This window comes from Schistocerca gregaria, chromosome 3, assembly GCF_023897955.1.
Source record: "Schistocerca gregaria isolate iqSchGreg1 chromosome 3, iqSchGreg1.2, whole genome shotgun sequence".
Classification (NCBI taxonomy): Eukaryota; Metazoa; Arthropoda; class Insecta; order Orthoptera; family Acrididae; genus Schistocerca; species Schistocerca gregaria.
Window position 1 is genome coordinate 773,942,396 of NC_064922.1, and position 22,490 is coordinate 773,964,885.

Genomic DNA, 22,490 nt, shown 5'->3' on the forward strand with positions numbered 1-22,490 from the left:
ATGACGTTTGTATCATTCGAACGCAGACCATGCCTTGCATTGAGAGGTCGCAGTGACGTCGCTCTCAGACTATACATCTCGACTAAGAAAAGACTGAATTCATTTCAGACATCGACTGATGGCACAGAATATGTCAGCGTAAGCAGTCGCAAGCAGGAAGACGCGAAACATTGTAAAAGCTGAATGTCGACACATTTTTCAAGCAATTTTCTAGTTCTCCGTGTAACTGAAAATAACCTTAAAACATTTTTCTGTGATGTTCCAAATTACCTACTTTCGTGAGAACTTTTCCCTGACAGTTGTATACTTTAAGAATAAAGAGACATTCCTAGAAGTTTTGCATTTTGTAGAGAAAAGTGTTGTCTTTGAAATGGTGTTTTCCACAACATTTATCAGTTGTCTCTTCTGAGATATGATCACTTATTATTTTTTTATTTTGATTTTTATTATGATTTATGCGAGACTATTTTAGGCCAAATTTACGCCCATGCACCTGAAAAAATATAAACCCGAAAGGCGTCACTTTTTTTATCAACATGTTAATAGAAGACAAGCTCGCTAAAGGGGAGTTTCCTAAGCAAACAGTGTGTGACAGCAGCTAAGTGTATTATCGTTAAACGACAGACAAGATAATTGGCTGAAACCAAATTCTTAGAATTCCTAAGCTTGCCATTCGATATTATCCTACCGCAAGAAAGGATGTTGATCGGACAAATGTCAGGAAAACTGAGATCGGAATAGGTTAATAACCTACTCCTGAAAGATCAAGTAAGTAAGGAATTAACCGCGTAAGAGATTTGGCTACTTAGCACAGGAAGAAGTTTTATTTTTACCAAATTTATTGACGATTTTGAGTGACCACCGGAGCAGAAACAATGAAGCAGGTTAAATACAAAGTTATTGAATGTGCACAGTGAACAATATTTAAAAATATTGAAGCAACTTTCGAAGCTTCTCCGTGATTGTTAAATGAAGGGCAGAAATTCAAATATTGCCAAAACTTTTGAAATGTTCCGCGACTTTGCCACGCTCCAGTTACGAGGCTCCGACTCGAGCTCATAAATTTTTGTGTCTTTCTTTGGTCGTTAGCTATCCTGTAAACGAAATCTTTACAAAAACTTAATGCTCGGGGGGTATCCCTATCCACTTGATATTGATCGTAACGTATGACACTAAAATCTAGTCCTTGAGAAGTACATATAAGCTTTCCAATCATCGCTTGCAGATCGTGAACATTGGTGGGTGTTGGTAAGTCTTCAATTGCTGACACACGCAGCTGTGCAGGATGAGTACCCGAGCATTAATGATATGACGTACATACTGGATCTCTGTGTGGAAAATTGAAGACATTTCTTTGTAAAACCTGAGGCCAGCATCTGAAAGCCCCTGGAAGAGACACTCCAAATGCAAACTCACTTTCAAACAGATTTTGACATTAGACTGAAATTACAAAAAACTTCTAGGTCAAACGCTTGTTGTGTCGTCGTTTCTAGAAGACAAAAAAATAAGTGCCGAATTGCGCCAAACTTGAAGTAACCCAGAATGAGATTTTCACTCTGCAGCGGAGTGTGCGCTGATATGAAACTTCCTGGCAGATTAAAACTGTGTGCCCGACCGAGACTCGAACTCGGGACCTTTGCTTTTCGCGGGCAAGTGCTCTACCATCTGAGCTACCGAAGCACGACTCACGCTCGGTACTCACAGCTTTACTTCTGCCAGTATCCGTCTCCTACCTTCCAAAATTTACAGAAGCTCTTCTGCGAACCTTGCAGAACTAGCACTCCTGAAAGAAAGGATATTGCGGAGACATGGCTTAGCCACAGCCTGGGGGATGTTTCAAGAATGAGATTTTCACTCTGCAGCGGAGTGTGCGCTGATATGAAACTTCCTGGCAGATTGGAAGGTAGGAGACGGATACTGGCAGAAGTAAAGCTGTGAGTACCGGGCGTGAGTCGTGCTTCGGTAGCTCGGATGGTAGAGCACTTGCCCGCGAAAGGCAAAGGTCCCGAGTTCGAGTCTCGGTCGGGCACACAGTTTTAATCTGCCAGGAAGTTTGAAGTAACCCATTCGGTTTGATAGCACGAGGGCGCCACGCGCATCAGTTTCACGGCGTTCCCATTAAATCAGCTTACATTTTGAATCAACAAGGCTGTACGTGTCTACAGGGTGGTCCATTGATAGTGACCGGGCCAAATATCTCACGAAATAAGCATCAAGTGAAAAAACTACAAAGAACGAAACTCGTCTAGCTTGAAGGGGGAAACCAGTAGACACTTTGGTTGGCCCGCTGCCATAGGTCAAACGGATATCAACTGCGTTTTTAAATAGGAACCCCTATTTTTTTTATCACATGTCGTGTAGTACGTAAAGAAATATGAATGTTTTACCACTTTTTCGCTTTGTGATAGATGGCGCTGTAATAGTTGCACACGCATAAGGGCATGGTATCACGCAACATTCCGCCAGTGCGGACTGTATTTGCTTCGTGATACATTACCCGTATTAAAATGGACCGTTTACCAATTGCGTTGATGTACGGCTATTGTGATCAAAATGCCCAACAGACGTATGCTGCTCGGTATCCTGGATGACATCATCAAAGTTTCCGGACAATTCGCCGGTTACTTACGTTATTTAAGGAAACAGGAAGTGTTCAGCCACGTTTGGAACATCAACCACTACCTGAAACAAATGATTATGCCCAAGCAGGTGTTTTAGCTGCTGTCTCGGTTAATACGCACATCAGTAGCAGACAAATTGCGCGGCAATCGGGAATCTAAAAAACGTCGGTGTTGAGAATGTTACATCAACATCGATTGCACCCGTACCACATTTCTATGCACCAGGAATTGCATGGCGCCGACTTTGAACGTCGTGCGCAGTTCTGCCACTGGGCACAAGAGAGATTACGGGACGATGACAGATTTTTTGCACGCGTTCTATTTAGCGATGAAGCGTCATTCACCAACAGCGGTAACGTAAACCGGCATAACATGCACTATTGGACAACGGAAAATCCACGATGGCTGCGACAAGTGGAACATCAGCGACCTTGGCGGGTTAATGTATGCTGAGGCATTATGGGAGGAAGGATAATTGGCCCCCATTTTATCGATGGCAATCTAAACGATGCAATGTATGCTGATTTCCTACGTAATGTTATATCGATGTTACTACAAGATATTTCACTGCATGACAGAATGGCAATGTACTTCCAACATGATGGATGTCAGGTACATAGCTCGCTTGCGATTAAAGCAGTATTGAATAGCACATTGCATGACAGGTGAATTGGTCGTCGAAGCACCATACCATGACCCGCACATTCACCGGATCTGACGTCCCCGGATTTCTTTCTGTGGGGTAAGTTGAATGATATTTGCTATCGTGATCTACCGACAACGCCTGACAACATGCGCCAGCGCATTGTCAATGCATGTGCAAACATTACGAAAGGCGAACTTCTCGCTGTTGAGAGGAATGTCGTTACAAGTATTGCCAAATGCATTAAGGTTGACGGATATCATTTTGAGCATTTATTGCACTAATGTGGTATTTACAAGTAATCACGCTGTAACAGAATGCGTTCTCAGAAATGATAAGTTCACAAAGGTACGTGTATCACACTGGAACAACCGAAATAAAATATTCAAACGTACCTACATTCTGTATTTTAATTTATTAAACTTACCTGTTACCGACTGTTCGTCTAAAATTGTGAGCCATATGTTTGTGACAATTACAACGCCAACTATCACAAATCGAAAAAAGTGGTCCGACTAAAACATTCATATTTCTTTACGTACTACACGAATATATAATAAAAATGGAGGTTCCTATTAAAAAAAGCGAAGTTGATATCCGTTTGACCTATGGCAGCGCCATCTAGCGGGCCAACCATAGCGCCATCTGGTTTCCCCCTTCTAACTAGACAAGTTTGGTTGTTGGTAGTTTTTTCGTTTGACGCTTATTTCGTGAGATATTTGGCTCGGTCACGATCAATGGACCACCCTATATATGTTTGCTGCGTAGGGGCGCTCAACAAGCTTCAAGATTAGCCGAAACGAATATGGTAAAAATTAGAAACGGCGATAAAAGAAATGAAAAGCAAACTGCTATAAAATCCCTCTCATTCTCTCCCAATCACGCCCATAATCACCCTCGTAAACACCTTTGGTCACTCTGTGTAGTACAGCGTGAAAAGTGGTGAGAGGTTCTCAAAGTCTGTTAAAACACAGGTGGACCAAAGAAGTTTGTAGCTGACTAATAACTTACAAAAAGTACAGATGAGCTAGTCACTCTGGAAACACATTAAAACTGGGCCCCTCAACATTTTACCGAATTACTCGGTCATTGCACAAAACTTAAAAAGAACCTTCGAAGAAAGGTTCCACTTTAACATCCAGTCAAGTTACCTACATACCATGGAGAATGTCAGTCAGAACTTTCTAACAGGATGCTTTCAGTATATATCCTATTGGTTCACGGACACCAGAATCATGGCACAACGGAAGATACTATTGAGTCGTCAGAAATCAATTTTTTAATGATGTGCTCATCCTCGAGATGTGATAAGAAAACTGGATTTTCCCGGTGGCTGAAAGGAGCTCTATGATAATGGGGTATTTTGTTTCACCGATAGTGATGAATCATGCAGTTCCTGGGTACAACATTGAGTACTTTTTTTTCCTTAATTTTCACGTTGCCCGCTATTTCAAAAATTAACACCTCATTTTCCAGCCCTGGATTGCCAACAACGGTTTCTTTCCTGGAAACAAGAATTTCAGTGACAAATATCTCGACCACTCAGGTTCCCTTATCATCGCTTATACCTCAGCTTGACAGAAGCTGAATGCATTTCGTCAGCAGATCCTGAACACCCTATCAGGGAAAACCATACAGCATGCGAGATAATCCTCCTCCTTAGATACACAAAAATTTTGTTTGTTTAAGACTTTGTATAATATCGGTTCATCTTCTGTTTATACTTACTACGTCCTTTGAATAACGATTATATGGATAATTTTATATCGACGATATGATGCATGTGATGGTTCCTCTGACTGAAACTAGTTTCCAGTAAAAAGAATTAATGTACATAATACGGTTTACTGTGTGTGTCGTCCTCCTGTAAGATTGACAGTGTCTTACATGAACTCAACACCAATGTTAGTCTTGTTTCGTGAGGATGCCAACGACAATCGTAGACAACAGACCACTCATAATATAACACTACCACTACTATTGTGATTTAGTATGCTTTTACCTAAATAACAGAAAACCCTGTCTCCATGTTGCCACGTGTAACGCTTTTACTAAATTTTGTTTAGTTTCCAAATTAAGTGCACTATGGCGTGATAGTCCTTTTAAGAGGAAAAGCTAACCAATAGAGCTACCCTTTTTACAGGATCTGGCGGTGTGTTGTGTCTAATGGAAAAGTAAATCAGACTATTCATTTCTTTTTCTAAGATGTTACCCAACGATTAGAAAGAAACACAGTATGAAAAGTTTTATATTAAAGCTAGGACAACTCAGTACTAAGTTCATTTAGTGGTCTAAAATGTGTGCTAGCGGTCGCCAGCCTATCCAGAGAATCAAACAGTGAAGTATTGGAAAAGCAGAAGTATGAATTTTGCCTACTCTCTTTCTACTGTTTTAAGTTGCTTCTTCAAATAAATATTACTCCACATAAACTACATTGCTTCAGACACTACAAAATCTTTTTGACTACTAAACACTTATACATTACGTTTTTAAGAGAGGAAAAAGACCAGTAGGTAACTTCAAGGAAGCTAAAACGTTTTGGGCTGGAGGGACCTTTAGAAAATCAATTTCTATAACCAACCAACTTAAATACTAAAATACTTGGAGACTAAAGGACGTACTTTTTATGCTGAACATTCACTTCAAGAAAACCTCTCTATTACTCGTATTTACTTTCAAACGCTATTACTTTCCTTATTTACAAAAAACAATTTAAATGATCCGTCTTTATATTAAGTTAACACTTCATAAGTCTGTAAAAGAGGATTCTCGGATTAATCAAACACCAGGAAGGAATGCTATGTAAATGTGTAATTAGGATGAAATAATAGCGTGTACCAGTTCCTTTAAAGCTGAAGAATGGTTATTTACTAATAAAACACAGTTCAAAATAATAGTTCGCACTGTACAAAAGTAGAATACCAAAACAAATTCTTGTCTGTTGACTGTAGGTTTGGGTGTGGCGAACAATTATAACGGTTAGACTATCCACAATACAGGCTCCAAGTATCTTGCTGTATGGGCTCAATTTCTCTTCTTGGCATCGTTCAATTTTACATACAGTAGCCCAATAACTCGCAGCTATGCTGTAAGCTGCTTGCAGTCTTCATCCGAGGCATTTTTGTGGAAATTTGCAGGCAAAGCTTCTGCTCCACAAGGGTATTGCTTCAATCACTCCTGTCTACCGACTGTGTGACTTACCTGTACTTCCCGCGCTTGTTCTAGGTACCACGCCAATTCGCCCTTGCCACCTTTTCCAATCCCCAGAGCCACTTCCAAACGAAAGCACACTGGCGTTTACATAACACCCATTTCTTACATTGTTGCTAATCGTGACCATTTCTTACAATTGTCAAATTTACATCATCAACAATGTATATACACAAATATTTTTAAATACTAAATGTCTACAGAAAATTATTTAACAAAAGAAACAATTCACGAAATATTTTACATAAATTACTTACAATGCAAAGTACTTCAACGTCCAGTATAGTACAGTTTACTTTACATATACAGAAAATATAGTACCAATATGCGGAACTTTTTAAGCTAAAAATTACAAAAAGTGTAGATGATCCATAACCAAACAGTGTTATAATAAAAGCGCCCACCGTGGTAGTAATCTGGCCACGTGGAGCAACAGAGACTACGAATCAGATTATTTGTATGATGCACTACGATAAAGTGTCACCAGTTCCTCAACTGGTCTGACAAAACCTCAACTGGACTAACAAGACTTTGAGCTTATTGGACACCATTTGAGACTTCCTTCGTACTTAAAAAAGGAGGACAATAATTAAGAATAGTACGTGTATCATCCACCTCGGTAACCTGTGCCACTGCCACCTAGACGAGGCTCAGCAGAGGGACAGGTAAAAGGTTTGGTGCTGCCAACATCTGTGGTCAATCAATTTGCCTTCTCTAAGGACGTTGTTAAACTCGTATTCTAGCATAAAAGCTTGCAAAAATTGGATCTGAGTCTGTCTGTGATCATGATACCAATCAAATACAACCACATAGCTGGGGGGGGGGGGGGGAAGCTATTCCATATGACAAGCTAACTCTTCCGCAATAAACTAGACCACGTCTTGATATTGGAAATCTTGAGTTGATATTGAAATTCTATGAAACATGGATGTTTATGCAGGCGAACGAGGAACACATCATTTTTGATGCAGCATTGAGCTGGAAGTTTGGTCATGTCGAGCATTAAGTATTACAACGTTGCTACTTGGCGATCGCACATTTCAGGATGCAGGTATACGCTTAAGATTCAGTAACACGTAGATGTATGGTTGCGCTTTCTGGACCCGACAGAATACAGTATAATATCCGACACTGATGATGAGTTGATGAGTCTCACTGTTTAGGGAAATACAGTCGACATTTACAAATACACACATACTATAAAAAAGTTTGTATGTATGGCTATGTGTGCATGTGTATATGTTTCACATCTCCTACTAAACCACAAGACCCATTCCGACGAAACTTGGTATACATATCGCTTAATGTCGAGTAACAATCGCTGTGGGGTAATAACCAGCTACCTATCATAGTTCAAGAGATATGATGTCTTAAACAATGAGATTCGTGAAAACTACCGAAATCATGTATGACGTTTAAATTTATTTCTTTTGCGCTACGTACTCTACTCACAATAAATTTATCACTGGCTGTCTACATGTCACGCCGAAAGTACCTAAAAAGTTATATCATGGTACCGCTCATGGTTCAGAAGATATGACGTCTTAAACACAGATGCATGAAAAACTGCCGCATCATGAGTGACGTTCTATAACGTATAGTCGGAACTACTGAGACAGTCCTACGTCAAGTCAACTTAAGGAAATCCCTGACATCCGGCAGCGCTTTTGAACGATTTCAACTGCGATGTCAAAATGACTGTAGGTGAAAACAATATCCATCTATGAAGTTACGAAAGAGGCATTGCTATAGAAACGTCTACAAAATCGAGTTGTACACACGCAAAGCAGCTGCGGTCAGCGTACTTGTACTGTATGCGATCATTTCACACATAGTATAGATAATAATTTCAAATTTGTGTTCACAAATACATGTAAATGAATTTTTGCCATTTTACACTACGTAGTTCACTTTTCTTGTTTGTAATTGAAAACTGGCTAAATGAATATCTATGTAACGCCGGGTTTGTCTGCTAGTTTGTAATGTTATCATTTAGTAATATCAATTATGTCCCTCACTTTTCTTTGAGCAAATCATTAGAGCTATTATTTATCTTATGTTGAGTATTTTTTTTCGTTTCAGAAGCCATGCGTTTCCTGTTTCTCGTCTACAGTTTTGTGCTGGTACCAATTTGCTTGCATCAAGAAATATCTTCCTCTGACATTCAACAGGTATCTGGCTATTACATATGTTATGACTACATAAATTTCAGCTAAATAATTTCATCCCCTCAATTTAGTGGCAGCGTGGCGTTTACTCGTACGTTTACTCGCAGTTCTATCGTTTCTGTGTTTTTAGTGAAAGATTGTTTCACACTTCTTCATTTTCTGTTATGATTTCCCTAAAACAACCTCACAGCAGTAAAATCTAATCAGTTCTCATATGCCTGTCAGAGAAAATACGCCAAGTATGAAATGTTCCAGGTATGAACTAAGAACACTTACAGAGCTAAACAATTCCGACTGTGAACATTTTAGGTTAAACTTTACCGAGATTGTTATTGATACCGAATGAAAATTGTTAACAGTCACTGTTTGTTTGTACCCACAACTAATTTCGAAGGTTTAACCTCAATCATCAGTTAGATTTACATGTTTTAGTATAATATATGGGTGTATTGTGTCTAGTGGAGAAACAGAAACACTACTTCAGACTGTGGTTCTGAGGAGACTTTTAGAGTAAAATCTAAACTTAAGTCTAAATGTGAAGATAAACATGTAAAACAGAACACCTCCAGTGCCCACAGGTTCTTTTCTCTGATGTAAACCATCATATGTAAACCGTCATGTTTTGTAAACGGTCATATTTTGTAAACAAAGATGGAAACTATCAGATGCAAAGAACATCTAGCAAATTAGGAACATCATCTCTAAGTACAAAGATTATAGGCAAAATCATAACATCATTATTTTGCAATAAGTTTTAAAGGCTTGTGGAGATATTTGAGTTGCTGAATATATACGTTGGAATAAATATTTCATGGGTTATTCAAACCATTTTCTGTCAAGTCTATATAGTTTGAATTTCAAACTGGTCTATTTTGTCAGGTGACATGTTGCATACCTTAAATACAATATGTAGATAGTCTGGGATTCAGAAATAGGAGTCAAACAAAGTGTGGAGGCAGACAGGGGAGAGAGAGAGAGAGAGAGAGAGAGAGAGAGAGAGAGAGAGAGCACTTTCTAAATTCAGTAATGTTGGCTGTTGTTGAAAACAAAGGTGGTACTATTGTAAAAGTTGTCATTTAAGGTGGGTTATTCAACTTGTTTTCTTTGATGTTTGTATGTTTGGAGTGTTTTAAGGATGCCTAATCTCAAACGACCTACCTGTCTGGCCCATGTAGAAATAGTCACAGTAAAAACATTTGATTTTGTACATATCTATATGATAAAGTGGATTACCTGTGTTGCTGTTGTCAGGTAACTTCTGCCCAATCTTGTTGTCAGTGATAAGGGATATAGTTATGTTCTTTTGTTTGAAGACAGTGGCGATCTGCTATCAAACATTACCTAGAAATGGGACCGTATGGGAGACGTTATTTTCCTTTTGTTTATGTAATGAGATTTCTTTGCCACTGTCGAGTGTTTTAGGCTGTCTTATATGGAGATGTTACAGCTATTTGCAATATCTGTTTGTTTTATTATTTCAATTTCAGAGAATGGTAGTTGGATTGCTCTGTTGATCATGTACTGGACTGCTGCCGTTTTATGGATTGTGGAGTGACAGGAGGAGCTGAGGGTAGTAGTATGTGTTTTGGAAGGCTACGGATAAATTTTAGTTTGGTGTCTATTATTCTTTATTCTAACGGTGAGTTCCAAAAAATACTGCCAGCAGCTGGAGTTCAACAGTGAATTTTATATTTTTATGGGAATTGTTCAATAACTGGTTCAGTCCATAATGTAGAATTTATTGGCACAGAGAAGTAAAGGTTTTATGTGCCAAATAAGGCAAGTGTGGGTCCATTAGCCACTTTTAGGATTTTGTAAATTCTGCTGTGATTTTCATTGTTTTGTTATTATTGGATGTGTATCTGTCTTTGAGTATTTGCAAGAGCTTTTTGTTGAGAATGAGTGTTGGGTTATTTCTACTGTTCGCTATGGGTCTGATGAGGACCCCCTTTCTTTGTTTCTTTGGTTGTGATCGAAGGCAAGGTGCTTGTGGGCTTATTACTACAATGTTTCTTCCTTCTTGGATGGCGAGTAGGAAGTTTGTTATTTGAGATGCATTTATTCTACGTTTTTTTCTATGTATGTTGCTCTATTCATTGCTCTTGTCAGCTCTTAAATTTATTGCATTATTAGTATTTAACTTAGTCTTAATGGTATGTGTGGGGGCTTCTTCTCTTTCTTATTTGCTGGAAATGGTTTTTCAGCCTCCTTCTCAATAATTTCGTTTATTTTCTGGGAGGCTACTATTATGTCATTTTACTACTTAAGGGTATGATTGACATGTGTGAAAAATTAGTGATGAGCTCCTCTTGCTTCTTTTGGTACAGTGTAGCTTGAACGTTGTGTTTTAATCATTTGCTGAGCAATACCTCTTCTTTTGTAGTGAATGTTATGTCGTTGCTATTGAGAAAAGGTGTGTAGAATGTATGTTTCTTTCAGCTGTTTCGGTTCAATTTGGGAGTTAACTGTTATTTCATAAGTTTAGCCAGTTTTTTTTTATCGTGCATGGCTTTCACTTTCTGTACAGTAAACTCGGTATACTTTCTGGCTTTTTCACTTACGGAATCATAATCTACTCTATGAATTAACTTTCCCAAACTTAACTCTGTTCTGTAGAGCTGTTTTCTGAAATGGAATTCAGGCCCACACTAAACGGATCTCCTTATGCCACTTGCATTGGCTCAGTACAGACGTGAGCAGATTACGTCAGTAGCCCCAAGCAGCACATCTGCAGTAAATATTACCTGATTTGCCACCACTCTTGCATAGAGAAATGCAGATCGCAGTTCTCATAAGTTTTCACATACAAACCCAGGTCGTAATCACCAACAGCTCTTTCTGCCTCACTGTATATCAGACGACACACACATCCCCCTTACCAACCACACCATGCCACAGACAAAAACGGAATCGAACGGGATAGCATCTTTGTTCCTACTTTTCCTTTTTTTTTAAGAAAAATAAAGCCAAGCTGTCCGCACTGACAGCGTTGAATTTTTATTGGTCGAGCCACCATTCATCCCGAATAACGTCGTTAAGATAAAATAATGCAGCTAAGGTAGGAGTGAATACTTCACCGATATCTACAAATAAGCAGAGATGATCAGGCAAAAACTGCTTGCTAGTAAGCAAACATGTAAAACATGAGAAATTGGAAGATTAAAATTATAATCGGCAAGACCGCAGCCTTCAACAAATTTAAGATATTAACAATGAGAATGAAAAATATTTTATTTCGAAATTTTCAGTATAATGCATTATAAGGGGATATAGCAAAGAGCTCTTTGAGCTTGAAACTGGAAGCAAAATAATATTTTACAGTTGATGGGTTCACAACTTTGCAATTGTTTAGAATTGGAATGTAGAAGATAAATGCTTTGACCAGTCATAACTTGATAAAATCAAAGATTTATTTTGCTGGTATAGGTTTGCATTTAAGTTCAATTTAAAAGAAATTCATACATTTCTTATGAAGTCTTTTTATATTGTGTTCCATAGCTTTTATAAGAGTTTTTACATCTAATAGTCAAAAATGTGCTACATCTTTGTGCTGCAACTAGTTTCGATAGTATGTGAACGTCTGAGAGACTTAAGAATTTTAAAATGGTGTAAACAACATGTCTACAATTTTAAAAATATGTATTCTCAAGCCTGTCAGATGATGATATTTTGTTGGAACTCGCTACAGCACAAAGTTTTTCGCAGATTTGTGGTGATTAATGTGAAAATGCCACCGCCTCTAAATCTTATATACTGCGTTAGTGTTCAAATCAAAAGCATAGTCTAGAAAGAAGAATATATATCCTGAGCAGAATTTCAAAAATATCCTAGGAGAATAGCTCAGTTACGAGATATTGGCATACGGTAGAGAAAATTAGAGAACTTCGAAAAAATGAATGGGCCTCACCATACAAAAGGTGAGGAAGGAGGAGGGGGAGGAGTAACAACCTCGTTAAAAACCAAGGTTCACCTGGCCCAGGTGATAGCACCTTTTAAGGGCTCCTTGCTAGGGCTACAGTGAAGACCTCAACGGTAGTGAAGGCGGAGGGAAGAGTTCTCGGTACGGCGCAACTTTCGGAAGAGGCAACCAAAGAAAAAAATCCACTTGGCGTCTGCCTTGAAACAAGCGGCTGAGTGGTCAGCGTCTGTCCACCAGTGGTGTGGCTGAAAACCATTCCTCGGAGCTAATAACCTCGAGTAGAATCCTTAGGGGACTTGTTCCCCTAACCCAACAAACAATCAACAATGGATACGCACCTTGTAAGAGATTTTACCGCAGGGAGTAACCAATCTCCAATTTCTAAGGAAATTAAAAGTAGGCATTCGGATTCTGGGGGCCTACAGCAATGTGCGAAGGATGAGTTGGAGCATCCTGAAACCTGCCTTAAGCAAGCAACAAATAAAATTAAACACAAAAATATAAACTACTTGGCAACGTTTAACGTAAACTCACTTCTAAAAATAGGAAAACTTAAAACGTTAATAAATTTTATAAAACAGAAAAATATAATGATAACTGCACTCCAAGAAACAAGGTATACTGATGAACATTCATTTGATTCAGAGGGATTCAGAATCTTCAAAGGGAAGCCAGCAAAAAGAGTTATGAAGAATGTACCCCAATTTGGAACAGGATCCATTGTAAACCAAAATATATTAAACTCGATAGTAGAATTTAAATCTGTCAATGGAAGGCTTTCAACATTAACCTTCAAATCTGTAAACAAACTGTATGCCATTGTAAAGTCACATGCACCAACAAATGAGAAAAACAGAACACAAAAAGAAGAAACAGAAAATTTTGGCAGGAACTGTCAAACACCTTAGACCAGATTTCATCCAAAAACATAATAATATTGTTGGGAGACTTTAATGCCAAATCGGCAAAGAACGTAATCACCAATCCATAGTAGGCGAATTCCCTGCACATAAAAGAACCAATGCAAGTGGAGAAAGACTTATTAGTTTATGCAGAGAACATGACATAGTTCTAAAGTTTACATATTTCAAAAAACTCCCTAGAAAACAAACTACATGGGTATCCCTGAATCCAGTCTGTGGGGAGAAATAACTTGACCATGTTGCTATACGCAGACTCTCTGCATCAGGGATACTCAATGTAAAAGTTCTAAGAGTGCAAGTTTAGATTCAGATCACTATCTATCTGTCGTTAAATTCAAAATTAGACAAATATATGAAAGAAAGAGCGAATATCAACCTAAAAAGCTTGACACTCAGAAATTAACCAAGGAACACAATTTCAGGACACTTTTGGAAAAGAAAACACCTAAAACAAGGGAGCACCTTCAAAAAGATATAGTACAGACAGCAGAAGAAACCATTCTCCTTACAAAAAAATGGAAACATGCCTGGTGGAATGATGAGTGTGACAAACTAATCCTAACAAGACAACGAGCTTGGAACATTTGGAATGCAAACAAAAATGATAAAAATAGGAACTCCCTGAAAGAAACCCGGAAGCAAGCTTCAGAAGGCCTTAAAAAGATCCAAGTTCAATACATAAAAGACCAACTAGCATCAATAGACTCCAACTTCAAACAGAACAATGTTAGGGACTTTTACAAAACTTTCAAAAGTAACTTAAAGAAATACTCTCCTCCTAGTCTATTTTTCACGGACCCAAAAACATAGAAAACTGCATACAATAGCATAGAGAACTGTAGAATACTTGCTGAATATTTTGAAGAACTACATAACTGTTATCCACCGAAAGAAAAATTTAATTTCAGTATTGTAAACCCAACACCACCTGACTCCAAGCCGCCAACCACAGAAGAAATAAAAGAAATCATGAAAGAGCTTAAAAATAATAAAGCCCCTGGAGAGGATAATACAGTTGCTGAACTATGGAAGTACTCTAGTGACAGCATGATACAGTGTCTACCAGAAATACTAAAAGAAATCTGGACAACACACAGATTACCACCAGACTGGACATCTGCATTAATACATCCACTCCATAAAAAAGGGGAGAAAACAGATCCTAGCAATTATAGGGGAATCTTCCTCTTACCCGTGACCTATAAGATCTTGTCTACGGCGCTTTTAAAAAGAGCAGAAGAGATACTTGACAAACAGCTAGGAGAGTATCAGGCTGGCTTTAGGAAGGGAAGGTCATGTGCAGAACAAATACTAAATTTAAAGAACATAATAGAAATGAGGAAAATCAGGAACTTAAAATATGTAATTACTTTTGTGGATTTTAAAAAAGCCTATTATTCAATTGACAGAAATACACTGTTTGATATCTTAAAATAATTGGGACTCGATGCTAAAACAACTGCAATAATTAAAGGTACTTTGACAAATACAAAATCGAAAGTAAAATTTAGGGGAGAGCTCTCAAAATCGTTTGAAATAAAGTCAGGTGTTCGACAGGGAGATGGTCTGTCACCTCTGCTTTTCAATTGTGTCTTGGAGAAGGTTGTTCGAGAATGGAGGAAGGCCATCAATACTAAAGGGATTCAACTAGGGAGAAATCCAAACAAGATCACTGTCGACTGTTTAGCCTTCGCAGATGACTTGGCATTGATTACAGATTCACTAGACAATGCCGAAGAACAAATAAGAGAACTACAAAAACAAGCAGCCAAAGTAGGACTACAAATATCCTATGAAAAAACAAAGTTTATGACAAACATCTGTGATGCTCCACAAAATATTGCAGTTGACTACAACACAATACACAAAACAGATTCCTTTAAATACCTAGGAGAGTGGATTACATACAATGCCAAAGAAAAGATAGCTATAGAAACTAGAGTGCACAAAATGGAAAGAGTGTTTCATATGACCAAAAACGTTTATAATAAAAAATCCTTGTCCTGGAACACGAAATTAAGACACTACCAAACAGTGGCCAGATCTAAAGCTCTCTATGCGGCAGAAACACTTAAACTAACTAGAGAAGGTCGAAAGAAGAATTTTAAGGAAAATACTGGGAGCTAAAAGAAACGATAATGCTGAATACAGGTTAAGACCAAACAGAGAGCTATACCTGAAAACAGAGAAACTAATGTAATGAGGAAGAGGAGACTACAGTTTTTTGGACATATATTCAGGATGGATAACGACAGACTAACCAAGCGGATATTCACATTACTCAATAGCTACAAATCCAAGCCAGCATGGTTCATAGAGACTGAAAAGGACATTGAAAATGCTGGAGTTACAATAGACACAATAGAAAACAGAACACATTTCAGAAAGGCAGTTCAAAAGGCAAAATTTCAGGAGAGAAAGAAAATAACTAGACGAAAGTGGACTCAAGAAGAAAGGGAACAACACTCTAAAAGGATGAAGGAAATTTGGAAACTGAGGAAATATAATAAAATGAAGAGTAGCCAAAGTTGATTCGTCGTACCCTCCAAATGGGTTATTCGAAAGAAGAAGAACGGGTATCAAAACCGAAACATTTTCACGATCGAACAGCTAACTGACACACGGTTACCGTTAGTTATTCGCATGCTTGGAAACCACATGGCTCACTCTTTACGGGATATTTAGAAAATCTATTGGTAATCGATCGCACCCTTGAAGAACAGCCGTAAGAGAAAAATCATTGATGACGACTGGCGAGCTGCTATACGCGAACCAAATATAGTCTAGACAAGTTCCATGCGAATCTAATACCGAGATGATTGACCAATCCAAGCTGTCAATTCACCTCTCAGAAAATCGTTCTCCAGTACATTTCACTGGAAAGAGGCAGTAAACGCAGCTGCAATACTTCATCTCTGTACCTCCGGTTGTTAAAAGTTACTTCCGACCACCAAAGAAGTTACGAAACTACGTAAGCCTATGAAACATGATTATTTTGCACATCAGAACCATAATACCTCCAAAGCATTTTCACTTAACGATGTTCCAGTGTCTGTATTGGTTACTTGTTTCCGTACAGAGAATTCTCGAAGTGAAGCTGGATATGAATCTGCAGTGACCACATTCTCCCTTTCGTTCATGGTCAATATCAACGTTACTGATCCCACAATAAACTGGTCTGTGTTTCCAATGTCGTGAGTTGAAGTGACACATCCAAAAACTCACTGTCATACATTTGGCCTTCATAGCATTTGCTCGAAGTCTTTGGTACACTGCTACTTGTAAGGCAGATGTAAACTTCTCTGACAGTTATGTTAGACACGTCATTTGGTTCCACTATGTCATTAAGGTCAGATGTCTTACCTGTTGCTAATAAACTGCACTTTGTCAGCTTTATCTTGAACTAAGACGAAAATTTCCTGTCGTCTCGAAATCGACAAGACGGTCTTGTTTCATTCAGTGCTGACGAGACTGCGCTAAACGTCTGAAATGTCACAGGGAGTCTGATGGTTACGCTTTGTGAAACAAAAGTCCTTATTGCTTCATTATGACATTACATTATATGTTTTACTAAAAACTAAGGGAGACGTTATGGCTCTGATGCTTTGTTTTATACTGTTATATCCGTTCGAACCAAAAACTACCGCTTTTCTTTCTCGTAAAACACAACTCAAGTTTGTGGGGAAATCTTGATGGCATTGTACAGTGACTGTTGATCTGGTCAACTTCCATTTTTCTCTTTAGTTGTTTAAAATTTTTGGACATTAATGTATATCTTTTCCACCAAGATAATAGAAAAGTAACAATACTAAAATTTTCAGGTCCTTAAATTTTAAGTTATAGACTATGATTTGAAACCATTTGAACATGGAACAAAGACTGCATGCAGCAACATGGTACAAGTACTACCATTCATCATTGCATTTAGAGCTGTTATCATTTTCAACCATTACATTAAACCAGAACTCCGAAACAGAAATCAATGCAACAGCTACATCTGAAGTCATATTAGTACGTTCTAGGTTGTTTTAAATATAAATTTTTTTGCACTTTTAAACGGGAGGAAGGTATATTACAGTTAAAGTATTACAACAAAATAAGAGTATTGCTTTAAGTTACAATGCCTTTAAGATTTTTAATATGCTCTGACTTGAACGTGTACTACATTGTGAAATTAAAACAACAGAGGACTGCCATTACATTTAGGACTCACCGCTTTGTGTGTGCACACATGTTGCAGCCGACGCTCTCCCAAGAGACACCTGTGGCCTCCTTAAACTACTGGGCTTCTCTGAACCGCAAGAAGCGCAAGATCTACAGCCTCAAAGTAGGCAGCAGCTTAGGATTCAAGCAAACTGCGCTGAATGCTATCTTTGGGGTAAGTCTCTACCGGACGGGTCCTTCGTGCTGTGGCTTGTTACTCAAATCGTTAAATGAAATGTTGTCTTCATGAACTATAAATAGAAATGAGTAATGGCAACCAAAAGAATGGGACCAGGATGAAATTTGGAATGACTTGAGGATATCGAGGACGTACAAAAATTACTGTTAGGCAAGCACATACAATACTTGTAATATTAAGAGCCAAAAAATTTATAGTTTTAGGCTTGTAGTATATTCTCTCTTCCACACCCATCTCATGATTTGTAACGGAATGAAAGCGAGTGATTCCTGATGGTTGAACATTAATTACTTTTGTTTATCAGTTACTCACTCGAGAGGAGTGGACTTCACATCCAAGTCCTGTCTTTCTGATTTAGGTTTAGGTTGATAAAATTAGAGATATAAGAAGAGTTTCCCTTAAACGTTTCTGGTCTTATATCCTTTTCCATCATAACCTATCCTAAGTTTAGGCGTCGACTAACAACTGTCTTATCGATGATATGTTAAGCCCTGACTTTCAACAAAAGTCGTACATTCTTCTGTAAGAGAGAAACAGTGGCAGGTTAGTGGCTAATCAAAGTTTAATAATTGGACAATTTCATGTGTTCTGGAATGAACTACTGCATAATGTGAGTTTTGGAGGAGAAGCTGCTTCAGTCTGCATATGAAGACGTTTCCAGCTTCCACTGAGCCTCACCTCCCTATACAGTTTCTCAGTTTCGTATTTGGCTGTGATGTTTTGTGCTGCAGCTGTTTCAGTAACATATTTCGGTTGATTGTGTTAATGAATATCTTATTCACCTCCTCCCTTCCTCGTTGCCTCCCTCCCTCCCTCTCTGACAACCTCGCTCACACCTTCTCCCTGTCACTCCCTCCTCTCGTTATTCCCTCTCCCCCTCAACGAAAAATCTGCATTTGCATAGAGTCATGTTTGAAAGAGAATAGATGCAAACACTACCGGACAATCAGTGCACAGAATCGTATAGATGGCATAAATTTACTTTATTAATCCGTAATGTGAATAATAATAAGTATTAAAAATTATTTGCGATTAGATAATTGTGTGTATAGGTGCTAAGAATGATCGCTGTCGTTTTATAAAATAGTTTTTCCTGTGATAAAGAAGCACAAGTATATCAGGAAACAATAATATCTAAAGAACTAACCAAGAGCATTAGATCCACAGGAATGACAAAGCTCTGCTGCTCTGACCACAGTAGGGCCAATCAAGATCGGCAGACTACTGTGGCATCCAATTCCCACCCATTTTCGTTTTTGCCGGCCTCGGAGCCGCTACTTCTCACGTAGCTCCTCAGTTGGAATCACGAGGCTGAGTGCACCCTACTCCAGCTCTCCCACTACGGACGTCGCTGGCAATACCTGAATATGAAGCCGGGTACACAGCTACTAAGGCGGGCACAATAACTGAGGAATTATTTGCCAAAGAGCTTAATACTTCCCCAAAACAAGATACGTTAACATATGCATTACTTGAAGGGACATATTTCCTTAAATAGAAATGCATGTTTTCCCAGATACTCATCCTTTTTTGGCACTGAAATGCAGTTATGTAACTACAATGAAACCATGAAAACAAAGCAGTATGGTACAGCACGCACTTCATCGGCACTGATGTAATGCTACGTTAGAAGGCACAGAGATAAAGTTGCAAGTTGTTGCATGCTTTACTCATAAATATACATCTGATTGAAGCTAAATGTTATTATCTTTAATAAAGAAAACTATTATCGTGTAAATAATCTCCAATTAGTCTGGTACTCACATGGGTTTTCTATGTGAATTACTGAATTTCTCATTTCACTTTTGTTACCCTGCGCATGTAATGACTTTTGGAAATCAAGTTAATAATAAAATAAACTAATTTAAGATATTGAACTTTAAATTGCTGATTTACTCACGTATCATCCAAATGAAAACAGTGAATATTAGGGGGAGTATGAATGAGAAAAGTGATTCACTTAAGTTTACAAAATAATGAAAAGTTCTACAAAACCTTTAGTAACTACAACTTCCCAGAGAATCAGATTATAAATCTTGCACAGAAATGACAAACACAAATCAGTTGAGGAACGGTGTTTGACAGACAAAGCTCACTTAATGATGGAAGTTATACAAATTCTTAAATGAATTAACTTCATTTACAACGTTATCTGACTTCATTTACCTGAATGCATTGCGAGGTCCAACTCTACTGAAATGGAATCAACTAAGATGAACTGTACCACAAACGATGGTTCACCTGCGAAACAGGGAGCTGTTAATATCATTTAACATCTCTACGCTGGTGCAGCAGTACTTTACCCTTTGACCATGATTGAGACGGAAGCAGAAAATGGCTCACTGTGAATGAGGTGTGGTGTGCAGTGGCAGACGTAATCTTCTGACGCGTCCACGAGAATACGCAAAATACGCGGTCTGGAGTTCCGATTATCAGAAAGTGGGAAACTTCCCAATCAGAGCTCTGAATTTCCAGCAGATTTCGATGTGAGGTGCACCAGTTCACTTGTCTGGAAAAACCGATTTGATTCACAGGCATGGCGGTGCGCTCTGGCATTTCAAACACCAAACGGCCGACTCCGAGCCAATGAGTTCACCTTCGTGACACACAATATGTCCAAAATGATATACAGTTCCACTGTCGATAGAGTTGGGAATTGCCACAGGCTCTTAGTCCACTACAAGATGCAGACAAGTCTCACCCACTAGCGAAAGGTCTGAAGACAAAATCTAATAATCATAACCACTTTCCACCAAGCCCCTGTATGGAAACCGAACTAGGAAAAAAATACACATAAAAACTACCCCCGCATTGCACCAACCTATCGAACTATGCTCTACTCATTGAATGTACCCTCTTGACTCTTCTGTTGGTCTGCTGGCCGTTTCAGGTACAGCACTAGGGTTGCATCTACTGAGAGGAGCCAATCAGCGCCTCCAAATTTCTCTTCTACTAAGAAAAAGCAGACTTCAGACTAGAGATGCGCCGTTCTCACAGTAAGCATAGCCACGTTTTGGCAAAAAATATCTACCTACAGGGAACCCTAGTCCTCACTTAGTTTAAGGAGTGGTCTAAACTTTCTGGGCCGAACATTTCTAATTTCTGAAAGAAAGCTGTTAAGCTTCCCAGACAGTCGTTTCTGTAAAATATATGTTTTTGCCGCTCACTAAAAGAACCGGACGACTTCTTGGCGTCAGGGAGGTTGGTGCTCTTTCCACATCAACCCAGCTTCTAACAAGAGAATGCATGGAATTTTCTGACCTTCCGACTGTAGGCACAAAAGTTCAGTTATAGCAATCTCTCAAAAATGGCTTTCTCCATCCATTTTCAGCCCAGCTGACTTCTGCAATGGCCTGGTGCCTGGCCGAGGTAAAATGTTTTGAAAAACAGTGCACTTCTGTCTGACATTAAGTGGAAGAAAAGAGCTTCAGCCAGAAGTCTCTCTGCAGATATGAACTCCTGAAAACTGTTTCCCAGAAGCATTTGCGTGGCCAGATCGCTGAGCTCCACAATTATTGCATCAAATTCAGGTCTCTCCATGCTCTCGGTTGCTTCTGCTATGGCCTCCCGTGTACAAGCTCTGTTCAGGTCACACATGTAGTTACGAGAATATTCTGCCCACAACTTCCTCTTTCAGAAAAAGTAATTCACCCACATAGCAAATGTTGTATAGTGGAACATCGAGATCGTGACCTGGAACATGAATGTTAATCTGTGTTGTTAAAGTGAGAGAGTAGTGCGTCGTCACTCAACTTTATGCACATCATACCACGATCGGAATTGTTCAACTGTATTTTGATAACTTTGCTGATGCTCCACATTTAATCTTCAGTGATGTGTATGTTAGGAAAGTAGAAGACAGCAGTTTCTAAGAAACTTCCTAGCAGATTAAAACTGTTTGCCGGGCCGAGACTCGAACTCGGGAACTTTGCCTTTCGCGGCCAAATGCCCTACCAACTGAGCTACCCAAGCAGGACTCACGCCCCGTCCTCACAGCTTGGGTAGCTCAGTTCGTAGAGCACTTTCCCGCGAAAGGCAAAAGTTCTGAGTTTGAGTCTCGGTCCGTCATACAGTTTTAATCTGCCAGTAAGTTTCATATCAGCACACACACCTCTGCATAGTGAAAAATCTCATTCTGGCAGCAATTTCTACATTAGGAAATATGACTATTCTGTATCTGTGAACATACACAGACAAGATGAACTGTCATGATCACCTGCTTAATAGCTTGATGGCCCCCTGTCACAACTCAACACAGAAATACTTCGGGATGATTTGTATTCGACAAGTCCTTAATAGGTTCCGAAGATATGTGGCACCATATCACACACTAACAAGAAAAGTTTCACATATCGAAAAATGGGCATCTTTACCTTATATCACTGAAAAATGCTTGTGAAGTTACCCTATGTGCATGAGAAACATTGTTACTTTTACTGCCAACAACTTACTTGCAGTTTAAGGAAACTCATTTGAGTATAAACATTCTTATAAAAATAATCCTTCAAGTCGAGTCTCACAGGTATTGCACTTATTAAGTTTTACAACAGTTCTTGTTAGGATGTGATATGTCCATGCACATCTCACGTACTTCTAGGGAATTA

At 38.8% G+C, this 22,490-nt stretch overlaps 1 protein-coding gene across 2 annotated transcripts in view; it reads left to right on the forward strand.

Moving 5' to 3' along the window:
* LOC126354561 (uncharacterized) overlaps positions 1 to 22,490 on the forward strand; it is a 103,119-nt gene that overhangs the window by 61,250 nt on the left and 19,379 nt on the right. For both annotated transcript variants that reach the window (XR_007565350.1, XM_050004304.1), the window contains exons 2-3: positions 8,557 to 8,645; positions 17,725 to 17,862. Coding sequence is in view for 1 of the 2 variants with exons in the window: in XM_050004304.1 (XP_049860261.1) it covers positions 8,562 to 8,645; positions 17,725 to 17,862 (222 nt within the window). In the remaining variant the exon portion in view is untranslated. The remainder of the gene's footprint in view (positions 1 to 8,556; positions 8,646 to 17,724; positions 17,863 to 22,490) is intronic.